At 52.9% G+C, this 12,898-nt stretch overlaps 1 protein-coding gene across 2 annotated transcripts in view; it reads right to left on the reverse strand.

Moving 5' to 3' along the window:
- KCNB1 (potassium voltage-gated channel subfamily B member 1) overlaps positions 1-12,495 on the reverse strand; it is a 92,292-nt gene extending 79,797 nt beyond the window's left edge. Inside the window, exons 1-2 of one of the 2 annotated variants that reach the window (XM_033075138.2) lie at positions 11,964-12,495; positions 9,717-10,367 (exon numbers count right to left, since the gene is read on the reverse strand). In XM_033075138.2, coding sequence (XP_032931029.1) covers positions 9,717-10,283 — 567 coding nt within the window. In that variant the 5' untranslated portion in view covers positions 10,284-10,367; positions 11,964-12,495. Of the gene's footprint in view, positions 1-9,716; positions 10,368-11,113; positions 11,494-11,963 lie in introns of those variants that run through there. The other variant, XM_033075136.1, reaches the window with a different exon arrangement.
- Positions 12,496-12,898: the final 403 nt, after the last annotated feature.

The following is a 12,898-nucleotide window of genomic DNA, read 5'->3' on the forward strand; positions in this document are numbered from 1 at the left end:
TCGAGCAGTTCAGCCTGGATGGGAGGGAAGAGCTCAGGGAGCTTTGCAGCCCGGCTGTGCAGGGCTTCCTAAAGCTTTGTGAGCAGCAGAGAAACAGCAGCAGCCTGTGGGGACACCTCAGAACCCGTGAGGGTGCCCTGGGCGGTGAGCTGAGGGTGAGAGACCCTCCTGGGACCCCTCCTGCCCAGGGTGACAGACTGAGGCTCCCTGGAGCAAGGACAGCAAACCCCAGCGCTGAGGCTGCCCCAGCTCTGCTGCTCTCAACCAGGACAAGTCACAACTTCTCTCTTGCCAGCAGAGAAATCACTGCACTGTCATTCAGAAACTCTCCTGAGTGCCGTGTCAGTTGTGTCCAACACCCCTGGGCTGGCAGGGAAGCTGCTGGATCCACACCAGTGCAGCCACAGAACCGTGGCACCTGCCCCAGCCTGCTCTGCCTTTCCACACCAGCTTTCCTCCTGCCTGGATCTGGGAGATTTTCCTCTTTACTGTCTCTTCTGCATTGTCATATTTCAGTGCAGATTGATAGCAGCAGTTACTGCACCAGGCAGGCGTGAGGATTACTTAATTAATGTTTGTGAGGCACTTTTAGATCCTCACATGAAAGCAGCTAAGAAACTCAATGTATAATTATTATGTATTATTAATAAACTTCTGGCACATTGATAGGCAGGAAGACAACGCTTCTTTTTTTTTATCCTTTTATTTTCTAAAAAGATTCAACTTCTCTGCTATGAAGGACAGATTTACCAAAAATTCACAAGTAAGTAAACAAGGAGTGGAAGCTCCTTATTCCAGCAGGCAGGCAGACAGCAAACACTGCCTGAGGAACAGAGCTCCACTCCCTGCCGACCCAGAACCTGAGGAATGCAGAGTTTGTGAGAGCAGGCAGCTATGGAGAGTGCAGGGACGTTGCAGAGGTTGCTGACAGTGGAAGGGGTCAAGGCAGCAGTTACAAGGAGTTTGTTTAATGTGTGGTCACCATGGTTGACACAAGCACGAGCTGCAGAAGCAGTGAAGTGTGCAGAGCAGGAGATGGACGTTCCCAAACAAACAGAACAGAGCTGAGAACGTGCCAGACACAAACCCAATTCCCAGAAACATGAAGAAACCCCATCTCAGATGGAATCCTGGGCAGTTCCACAGAAGGGGCAGCTCTCATATCCCAGCTGGGATTGGACACAAGGTTGGATCCAGGAGAAGGGGCCCAGGGATGAATTACAGCTCTGCCCTCTCTCCACCACAGGCTGGAGAAGCCTCTGCAGCCTCTCCAGGGATGGACAGACAGGCAGAGCAGACAGGGATGCACAAGGGGGTCCAGGCTGCTGCTCCTGGTGCCCCTGCACGTGTCCATTCCCTGTTTGCACTGTAAACCCAACAGATCCTGTATAAATACATGTATATCTATATCTCCAATAGCCACTGGATATGCTGAGCCACCCAAGCAAAGCTCAGCTGCTCATGGGGAAGATCTCTTGCCATGGGAAGGGACCTTCCTGCAGTTCCTGCCCCTGCTAAAGGCTTTAAGTGGTGATGCTGCAACAGACCTCTTTGCTCACACCTTCAATTTATTCTTTTAGCAAAATGAGGGTTTTTTGAGAGATACCCACAAGGAATCTGGAGTCTGAACATCTGGTAAGGATAATCATGCTTTAGAAGCATTTTGTCTATCAGTACCAATGAGAGAGCATTTCTGGTGTTTATGCTGCTTATGTACTCCAAATGAGATTTACAGCTCCATTTTGTTCAAAAATGAACAAGAGCAAATGGACTTAAATAAAACAAAACTAATCTGTGCTTTTGGCCAGAGACTCTGCACGAATCCTAGTCCAAACAGAACTGAGCAAGTTCAACTCATAATAACAGGAACTGATTATGTACAGCAGAAAAAAAGAACTTTCAAATAAATTGTTCCTTCAGTTTGCTTGGACTGTTCACCAGCTTTTGTTAGGGATGTAGGTTTTTTATCAGATTAGACAGATTCCTGATGGATGGTACCAATATTGGTTGAAGACCAACGAGTGCTTGGGTCTGGCTCTGCTGTTCCTTTGTCTCCATGCCCAGCACAGCCAAGAGTGCTGAGCTAAGGCCCCGTCCCCAGAGCAGTGCCAGCAGCTCAGGAGGGGGCACAGAGCACCCACAGGACCCCACATCACTGGAGCACAGTGACTGCAAAGCTCAGCTCAAACCCAGGGGGACTGGGAGAGGCCTGTGACTAGAGAAAGGGGAAAACACACCAAAAAATGCAAATCCATCTTTGAGACTGGGCTGGAAGGAGCTCAGCTACCCCAGGCCAGGCTCTGAGCTCTGTTTGTACCAAAGGGGGCACCTGGGGTGTCTGAGGAGACTCCTGAGTGACACCTGGGTCATCCTTTGCACTTGCTGTGCTCAGAGTGGAGCTGCTTGCACAGATTAGCTCTTAATTGAAAATAAACACCTTCCTTATAGAGGCTAAGTTTGGTAAAAAGGAATCCCCACATGGATGGGCAGGTTTAATATACATTCATACATATCAATAAATAGCAGATATGTGGCAGATATGTATTCTGATTTATTTGATCATTTCACAACAGTTTTTTTGTTAGTCTGACATCTGCACTCCCTTGCTGCTCAAAACACTTCAGCAGTGAAAACAGCCCAGTACAGACTTCTGCTTTTAGATCCAGCAGAGGTGAACCTGCACTTTTTCTGTAACCACTGACCCCCCAAACCTGACAAAGGTTTCCTCCCTCCACCGTGCAGGCTGGGCTCCTTCCAGCAGGGATTCTGTGCCCAGCAATGAGTGGCTGATTTCTGTGTCCCTGCCCGTGGGCTGCAGCCCCTTTCCCTCTGAGGGGTCTCAGGCTGGGCAGGGACCTGGGGAAGCTCCTCCAGCCCATGGAAATGTCCTGGACGTGGAGAGAGGGAATCCAGGCTCCCAGCCTGCCCAGTCCTCCTCCCTGACCTTGGGCATGGTCACCTCCTCGTTTAAGATGGGGATAATACACATATCACAGGTTTGTCCTGGCCTTAACTAATCCATCTTTTCAAAGCACTTTGAGAGCTTTGCTGGATGAGCACAGACACTATAATACTCATCTGTTCCCAATACATTCAACGGGAGTTTTACCCTCCACAGGAGCAGCACTGGGGTTCTGGTGTCACTGGGACCTAGAAAATAAATCTGCTTGGGCATGGAGTGCCTGGGGATGGGCCGGGCACCACGGCACAGCACCCACCTCAGCCCCCTACCCCTGCAATAAAGGGTGGAATTTCTCATCAGAAATCACAACATCCCAGCGGTGCCAGGCTGTGTAGCAGACAGCAGAGGCCAAGAGAGAGCTGTGCCAGCAGGGAGAAAGCAGAGGGCAGGTCAGCTCCAGCAGTTTGGGATTGCAGGAATGGCAGGGGCTGGGCTGGGGCAGCTCCAGGCTCCAAACCCAGGGCAGGGCAGGATGGAGGGGCAAGGGAGGGTGGGCAGGGAGCCCTGAGTGCCCCCAGGCCCTGCACAGAGCTCAGGGAGCCAGCCCAGGAGGGAGGGAGCCTCTGGCTGTCTGTGTGTGCTCTGCTCACACCTCTGCTCACACCTGACCCGTGTCTGCCCCAAAATGACAACACAGATGTGGAACTCCTGCAGAGGGGGCTCAGATTGGTGCCTTGCTCAAACACAGTGGCCCCATTGTGCTCCTGCTGCTGCCAGATCTCTCCCCAGAGTAAATCACAGTGACTGTGTTTATTGTAAGAACTAAGTGATCAGCTGTGAACTTTCCTTGACATAAATATTTTGCCATTAGCAATGACAAATAGCAACGCTCATGTTGTAAAAGTAACATTGGGTTATTCCTCTCCGTGGGGGCATTGACATCATGAGAAATCAGAAGGAAATTGTGATTGGAGAAATGGGTAAAAGGAAGAATGTGACAGCAAGGATATTTATCCAGTGTGTAAGAAAAGTTAAGAGAAGAATTATTTTTTCCACAGAGCTCTGAGTGCCCCTGCAGAGGAGCCCTGGACACTGTGGTGGTCAGCACAGGGCAGGGCTGGCCACACGTGCAGGGTTTCTCACAGGTGCCTGCCAAAGCTGTGCCTTGTGCACATCACACACACCACCACATCCTGGGGGCTGGGTCCAGCACTTTCATTCTGAATCCCACTTTTACTAAACCTCTGCAGTTACAGCTGAACAAAACAGGAATTTTCCATTGTTGCCAGATTTTCTCTTTTTGACTGGTGGTGCTGGCACCTCAAAGCCTGTCTGCAGGATGGGAGAACACTGAGCAGCAAGGGGAATTCATTTCTCAGAGATTTTTTCCAAAGTTACAAATGAGAGCTGGTGCTTTAAAAATAGCATAGATTATACTTCTATAGCACAAATCCAGCAAGGAATTCAGCCCAAGCCTGTCACTCCCCTCCAGAGGCAGGCAGGCTCCCAGGGATGGAGGCTCAGGCAGGAGCACAAACTCACTCCAGGCGCTCCTAGCAGGAAGTTACAGAGAAGTTGGAAACCCAGGAGTGTGCCAACATGCACGTGTTCATGCTCACTGGATGGTGAGTACAGCAACAGAAACACAAGGCCCAACAATTAACTTTCCTTTTATAGAATTCTCCAGAGGCTGCAGGCTGGGATGAGAAACAGCTGAACCCAAACCATCCTCAGCAAGGAGCGCCAGGCAATGCCTGCCTGGATCCAGGGCTGGGATCCCAGCTCTGGGGAGGGTGGGGGTCCCACCTGGGGAGCTCAGAACAGCTCAGTGCCACAGATGCACCCGTGCAGGAGGGATGCAGGGTCAGAGCCAGGGCCAGGCTGTGCTAAAGTCCCTTTAGAGCCAGGAAAGAATCACAGGACACAACTGCCAAGCTGGCAGGTTTGCTAGGCTGTGGCTGGGGGTTTTCTTCCCTAACTGGGAGTTTATGGAGGCTATAATGGAGAGTTCTGGGCACTGGCAGCACAGGAATACACTGTGGGAAGGTCCACTGGTGACACAGAGGACATGGCAGGGAACTAAACATAGGAATTAGGGCTCCCCAGGCAAAAGATTTAAGTCCACTGGAAGGACAAGACCCAGAAAGCAGCTGCAGGATGAAAAGAGATTGATCCAGAACAGAAATCACTTGTGTGTCCACAGGACAGGGCTGTGCTAGGAGACCAGAGATAAGCTACAGACCAAAGAGGCAAATCCCTGAACCCAGGGGAGAGGCTTTGGAATGAGGCTCTGCTTTTGAGCATCTCTGAAGATGTGAGTTCATTTTGGATGAAGGGAAAAAGTCTCCTATATATAGCAAAAAAGCCAAGGCAGTAGCTCTATCACACTAAAAAAAGTTACAGATGGAGGCAGAATATGGGCAATCTGCCTTTCATAGTCAAAGTCAACATCTGCCTGTGATGGGACCCTTGGAGACAGACAGGACATGGCTGAGATGTGACCCCTGTGATTCAGGAGAGGGGTTTCCTCTGCCAAATGCTAAATTCAGGCAGGTTTAGAGATGAATGAAAACTGCACACCATAAGGGAGGGCCAGGAATAGAAAGCCCATGTGGGGGAAGAATGCTCTAGATGTAGCAAACGCATCTCCAAGAGGCTTTTATCATTCTTATTTTGTCACTACTATCAACAATAATAAGAAAAGAGCTTACAGAGCATCCTCCCCAGTCCCTAAGCAATGCATCCAGAGATTAGCAGCAGAGAGCAGTGGGCAGCAGAGAAAAGCTGTTCAGGGAATGTAGAGGCATGCATAATGAGATTACCGAATTGGAGTTGCATGTTTTCAAGGATAAATGTGATATTATTGCACTGGCAAAGGCATGGCAGGAGCAGAGGAAAAGATGAGAAATAGCCTGTCAGAAGGGAGGGATCACTGCAGCTGAGCTCCCAACAGGACAGGGACAAGTGGGAAGTGGAGGCAGCGAGGAGGAAAGGAAGTGCACATCCTACTTGACATGCAGATATGCAGAGAAGCTTTTTGCAAAGTGGGTGATGTCATCGTGTTTTTCTCAGCCTTCAGGACAGCAAGAGAAAAATAGATGAAACCAGCACATGCAGAGGAGTCTGTAAGACGAGCAGACTCCCCCTCCACATCCCATGCAACACTAATTGCTCAAATATTGATCGGGGAAATCATTTGTAAGGACTAAAGGAGGAAAATAAATACTTTCCTCTTGAGAGGCAAAAAGGGCAATGTTCTTGCAGAGCTGCTGGAAAGGTCCAGGTGATCAGAGAGTTTCCAGAACCACAGACATTAATCTAACGTTGAGCTGGTCTAATTTGTTATTTGTTTATACTGGAGAGCTTGAACAACTGCAGTCTTTTATTTTCCAGGATAGCACATGAAGTCCAGCTGGAATTCCAGCAAGGCTGGCTCTCCCAGGGTGAGAACCCATGGATCCTAGCTAGCCTTGGTTAGGGAAAGCAGCAGCTTCAGAGGAGACTTTGGCAAGCCAGGCCTGGTGGCTGGGCTGAGGGTGACAGGAACCAGCTGCCCAAGCTCAGCCTTGGCAGGGGAAGGAGCAATTAGGATTAAAACCCAAACCAGAATGCAGGAGCAGCGCTAAGCACTACTGCCCTGGCACGGACACCCCGCCCCGAGCACAAGCAGCAGTTCTGCTTGGCTTCTGAGAGCTTTTCTTTCCTGACTGGGGAAAACTGCCATGCAACAAAGTGTAAGAGCTGCTCCAGAAAATATCTGCACCTCGTCAGCCTCCAGAGTAAACCATGACAGAAGCGAGCACCAGAGTCCTCTGTGGTTAAAAATGGGTGTTGTGAGTACAAAGTACATGAAGAATACTATTTAAAAAGCAAAACCAAGAATCAACTACCAAACTATTAAAATAGACTGGGAGAATGATAAAAATAAGCATAAACAAGCAAAAACAGTGATTGCAGGAAGAGAAGAAAGCATCCACAAAACTGCAGTGAATGTTTCTCAGGCAAATAACCACGGAAATGGGAGAATCAATCCTTTAGAACATTTCCTAAGGTTAGAGGGAGATGAGTTTTATTTAATAACTGCCTGATATTTTTTCCCATTTGACAGAGAGGAGGTCCCTCGAGTGCTGCACTTTGCACACAGGGGTTTCCCTCTGGGCAGAGGGGTGCAGGGCAGCACAGAACATCCCAGCCCCAGGCCCTGGGGTGAACTGGAACCAGTCTGGGCACTGGAGCTGGAGCAGTGCTGAGGCTCTGACCCTCCCCAGGGGACAGGGCTGGGTGCAGCCCAGGGACAGCAGCTCTGTCCCTCTGCTGCTGCAGCCCCAGCACCTCCTCTGCAAACCTGGGGCCTCTCAGGGACTGGAACTGTAAAATCCACGAGTGTTCTCTCCAGTCACACACAGGGCAAACAGAAATAAAACCCTGCTGCCATGAGGTGGTTGGGTTAAAAGCCAGACAAAGCAACCAGAAGATACAGGTAGATCTCCAGTGGATAAGAAAGCAACAAAAACAAAGGTCTGGGGGATTCTTCTTCTCTTATCTGAATGCTGTTTTACACACTGGGGTATGCCACATATTGTCCCATGGAAATAAATAATAAAAAAATTAAAATGAATAGAAAACAAAACCAACAAAAACCGTCCAAAAATTTTAAAAAAAGGCAAACCCAAATCCCTGTAAACCAAACAATAAAGAAGAACTCTCTCTGTTTAACTGGTCCCAGTATAACTCTGGAGTAGGCTGGTATGGATGGGTCAGGTGAGGTGCTGTGCAGAAAATGTTCAAATGCAGCCAAAGACCCCGGTTTGGCTTGGAGAACCTGCACCTGTGGCCATTTTCTGGACTTGTCAAAGACAACATGAAGGTATTTTGTGTTTGTTGGACAGAAAACCTTTGCACTGAGTAGAACAAGTCTGAAGAGAAAAATAAACAAGAGCAGTTCAGATTTCCCCAAGAGCGTTTAGGACCTCGTGTGACATTAACCTCACAAGAGTTTACTTTGTTCCCTTTCTGTAGGAACAGCCTGGGCTCCCAGACCTGGCAAAGCACACCCAGCCTGTCAGGGAGCTGGGCACAGCTGCAGGGCACACAAAGGCTCAGGCTGCCAAGCCCCTCTCCTCATTCCTCCCAGCACAAGCTGAGCAGTGAGTCCAACCCATGGAGCTGTGGATTGGATGCCTGGGAAGGTGATCAAAGCAGAGGGCACACTCTGGCACGGGGAAAGGCACCAGCAGGGAGCAAATCGGATCAGGAGCAGGCTTAGCAGGGCTGCTGTCCCTGCCTGCTAAGCTAATTGTTCATCAGGCCTCTCTGCCCTGCTGACACACGAAATGAGTGGGAATCTGTGTTTGGGAACTGCTGGAATATTTGAGATTTGAGAACACACAGCATCACTTCCATTGCAGTAATGAAGGCACAGAATGGCAGCTCTAAATGCTGAGGGCAATGATGCATTACCCTTCCCTCTCAATTAATCCAGAGCCTGCAATGCCGGGTGCACTTACTCTGAGAATTTTCTCAGAAAATGAAGCTAGAGTATTTCATTTATAAATCACAAAAGACACTTATTTGGCAAGAATGACCCTTGCTCATATACAATAAATCATGAACATCAACAGTCTCTAATGGATTTTGGGTCAGTGCCACAGACAGCAAAGCCTGGGGCCTGTGTTTCAGGATTCCAGGACTGTGCCAAAGGAGCCTTATAAATTATTAATGTGTTCATCGCAGTGTCATCTGTGCCACTGGAGAGATAGAGACACTCTGGGGCTCTGTTTGACATTACAGAAGTGATAATGGGTTCAGCAGGCAGACCACGGCTCCCCTTCCTGCGCCGGGCTGAGCCGCTCCACACCTCACCAAATCCCTTCCCCAAAGTCCCATACAGCTCTTGGTTCATCATGTGCAGTGTTTTGGATGTACAGAAAATTCAAGTTTTGGTCCCTACTGCTCAGTCTCTCATGCTTTTCAGTTATTCATCCCACAGTTTTCAACCTCTCCCCCTTCACTTTTGTCCCCATGGTTACTGAATCACTGTGTTCGCAGAGATTTTCCTCACTAAAGAAAATGTGACTAACATGAGGCAGCTAAATTATCAGAGCCAACTCTGACATTGGCTTCTCCCAACATGGATCTTATCTTCAAAATGCCTTCAAGTAGATCTGTCCACTGGAGCCAACTACAAAGTAAGCAGCACTTCAGCTATTGACAGAGACAGAGCTGCACCACTTGCACAGGCAAGACTTAAAAAGGCTGGAATCAGGTAAAGGATAAAATCCAAACATCAGCTTTAGCAGCCACACAGCCTAGGAGTGTGTGACACAAATAACTATGAGATACATTTCACAACAACAAAAAAAATTAAATTAAGCCTTGGAATGGAAGGCATTATTTCCTCACTGCACCTGGGTCTAAGAGTTCAGGCAGAAGTGGCTTCTTGAGAGCCACTTTGGTTAAGCAGCAGAAGACTCACGCGTTTTAGGCCCAAAGAAATCCGTTACAAAGTGCACAAACACAGCCCAGTGGGAATCAGGTCTGAGATGTCCAACCAAGCAGTGTTTGCACGCAGAGCCACTGCCCAGGGGAGCTTCTCACACATGAGCAGCCCCAGCAACGCTCAAACCAGATCCCTTCCAAACTACCAAAACCACCCAAAAACCATTGAAATTCATTTGTGTGAGAGGCCTTCCTCTCCCTCACTCACAGCATCCAGCCAGGCACAAATGCCCAGACACGAAGCGAGGGCAGCAGGACTCAGCTCAGCTGATCACCCCATCCCGAGCCGGCGCACAACGAGAACTGGAACTCTTACCTTGGCTGCTACGGAGGAGTTGGGCTTCTCCAGGAGGTCCCAGAGCTTTTTCCTTTTCTCAGCACAGCAAGTGTTATCGAATTCCTCCCCTTCCCTTTCCCTCAGGGTCTCTGCTTCTCTCTTCAGCTCCTCATTCATCTGCTCTTTCTTCTGGTGGTAGCGGGCCTGGCAGCAGGACTCCAGGTAGATCTCGTCCACCCCCCAGTAGTCCAGCTCCTGGCTGAAGGACAAGGCGCACATCTCCTCCATCATGTGCAGCTTGCCGGTGCGATAGAAGTTCAAGATCGAGGTGAATGCCCCGGGATGCCTGTCGAAGAAGTACTCGTTCTCCTCCAGGTTGTAGTCATCGCAGATCTCCATGAGCGAGTCGTGCGTGTTGCAGTCTCTGAGCTTACCCAGCCTGGTCCGCGGCAACCTGTCCAAGGTCCGCCAGAGAACCTCGTGGGCCAGCCCCCCCACGTTGAGCTTGACCCTGCGGGAGCAGGCCTTGCTCCTGACGATCTCGGTGGGGTCCGGAGGCAAAGAGGTAGTAGAGCGAGATCCATGCTTATTCATCCCCAGAGGCATCGCTGGTCCCCCTCAGGCTGGGCGCTGCAAGGTGCGGGGCAGGGCCGGCTCTGCTCACCTCTCCTTCCCCTCCATGCCCCGGAGCTGCAAGAGAGGCCGCGCGTGGGTCCGCGCCCGGAGCCGCCGTGTCCGCTGTCCGCCCGCCGGTGCTGAACCGCGCCCGGCCCCGAGCCCAGCCCGCTCCACGTGCCCGGCGCGGCCGCTGCCGCCGAGCTCCCCCGGGCGGCGGCCGGGGGTCCCCCCCTGCCCGGCCCCCGGCCCTGCCCGGCCCCCGGCCCCGCCCGGCGGGGTGCGGAGGTGGGGCACGGCCCCCGAGCCTCCCCGGTGCGGGGCTGCCCCGAGGGTCCCGGCCCGGGGCTCCCATCGCGGACCCCGCGCCCAGCCCCAGCGGCCCCCGGTGCCCCCCGTGCGGGCTGCGGGGACACCCGGAGCCTTCCAGCAACTCCAGCCTCCGCGATCTCCCGAGGAAAGAGCTGGGGCAGGGAAAAGGGAGGATTTACAGCCACCCTAACGACGCGCTCTGCCTCTCTGGGCTGCCCAGGGACGCCCCCCAAACCCCCCGCACCGGCCTCTGCATAACCGGGAGAGCAGCGAAAACGGCAATAAGAAAATCCCCCGAGCTTGGGGAGCCCGGCGGCTGCCGAGAGCCCCGAGCACTGTTGCTTACACAAGATGGCACGGAGAGAAACCCGTCACGGGCAGGAGCGGCTCCGCGCTCACGGCTCCGGGCTCGGCCCGACCCGGCTCCCCCAGCCTCAAAGCCGGACCCCGCCGCGCACGGGGGGAGCTCCCGCGGCCCGGCCCGAGCCCAGCCCGAGCCCAGCCCTCACCTCTCTGGTCCTGCGGGCTCCCGGCTCGGCGGTGCGGGTGTGCGGGGCCGAGGGCGGCTACATGGTGCGGGGCGGGCGGCAGGGGCGGCCCCGCTCGCATCCCCCCCGGGCAGCTCCAGGCGCAGGGATGGCGGCGGCGCTCCCGGCTGTCCGCGGAGCCCAGGGGGAGGGGAAGGGAAACGAGGTAAATCGGATCCTTCGGCAGGAAGCTTTCCAAGGCCTTCCCTCGGCTGCGGCTCCTCGCTCCTACCCACCGCCAGCGCCGGAGCCGCGTCTGCGCCCGCCCCCCAGCCCCGTCTCCGGGCGGGCACAAAGGAAAGCCCCGGTGCTCCCGGTGCTACCGCTGCTCCCGGTGCTCCCGGTGCTGCCGGCGCTGCCTCGGCTCGGGGATCAACAAGTGCAGCCCGCGGCTCCGGCGGGGCCGAGCGCGGCTGTCCCGGCGCGGGGCGGAGGGGTCGGGGCCGGGGCCGGGCAGCTCCACCGTGAGCTGGAGCCCAGCATTGCAGCGAGCCCGGCCGGCCCCGAGCCCGGCATTGCAGCGAGCCCGGCCGGCTCCGTGTGTGCCACAGCCGGCTCAGACCCCGGCCAGCCCCGCTCGGCCCCGCTCGGCCCCGCACGGCCCCGCACGGACCCGGGCCATGCCCGGCCGGGCGCACCGCGGCTCGGGGTTTTCTCATCACCCCGCTCGGAGGGCGGACCGGGCCCTCGCCCCCACCCCGGCTGCCCCTCGGCGAAGGAACGAGCCCGCAACCATGGCTGCAGATATTTGCAGAAACAGGCAGGAGGAATAGCGGCGGATCTCTGCTGCCGAGTAGGACTATAAATATAACGTAGAGCAGCATTTACTAACCTGAAAACACAGCCGAAACAGAGAAAATGTCGACTTTCCAGGCAAGAGCAGAGCAATCGAAGGATTCCTGTGCCAGGCTGTCCCTGCTGTCCCTTTAGTTCGCTCCCACCAGGGGCAATGGCCCTCAGCAGCAGCCCGGAGATCCGTTAGCATCAATTAGTGTCACTTAATGCACTTCACCTGTTTGGACTGGTGTACAGGGGTACAGGCTGTGCCCGCCTCTTGCCTTGATTGCTCCTGGACTCCAGTGATAGTTCCTGAAATTGGAGCCTGGTGTCTGATTTTATGTGATTAACAAGGAAAAATGACCCCAGTGCTGCTTTTCTCCATTTCCTATGGTCTCTCGCCCGTGCCTGGCTCCTGATGCCCAGTGCTCTCAGTGTCAGTGCCAGACTATTATATCTGGTGTTTGAATGCCTACATCTTCCTGAGAGGCTGCCTCCTGAAATCCCAAACAGTGCTTTTGTCCAGTACTTCACTCAGCTGTATATTTCGGAATTTCTTACAGTGAGTTGGTCACTACCTTCCTTTTGGAGGAAATGAAGATACAGAAAAGCAATATCACCCAGAAAGGGGTGGAAGGAAGAACTGGGAATAAAACTTGTTGTCCAGTTTAATCCCAGCCCAGTGAAGCAGCTCCTCCTATCCCATGAATATTTCCATTACAGGACAGATATTGGGACAATATTCAGAGCACTTCACTCTCCTGTTGCTTTGTCATCATTCCACCTTTGGACTGCTCTTACAACAGAGACAGACCCCTGGTCAGGGCTAGGAATCTCCATCTGTTAATGATTACAAAATGCTGTGAAACCTCCAGCTGGCAGGTGCCACGGGAGAGCCAGGGTCTGTCAGCACTGTCCTGGGCACATCCCCTCGGTGCCAGCAGGGAGATGACGAGCAGCCTAACGCAGGGAGAGGCATCACATTCACCA

This window comes from Catharus ustulatus, chromosome 17 (assembly GCF_009819885.2).
Source record: "Catharus ustulatus isolate bCatUst1 chromosome 17, bCatUst1.pri.v2, whole genome shotgun sequence".
Taxonomy (NCBI): domain Eukaryota; kingdom Metazoa; phylum Chordata; class Aves; order Passeriformes; family Turdidae; genus Catharus; species Catharus ustulatus.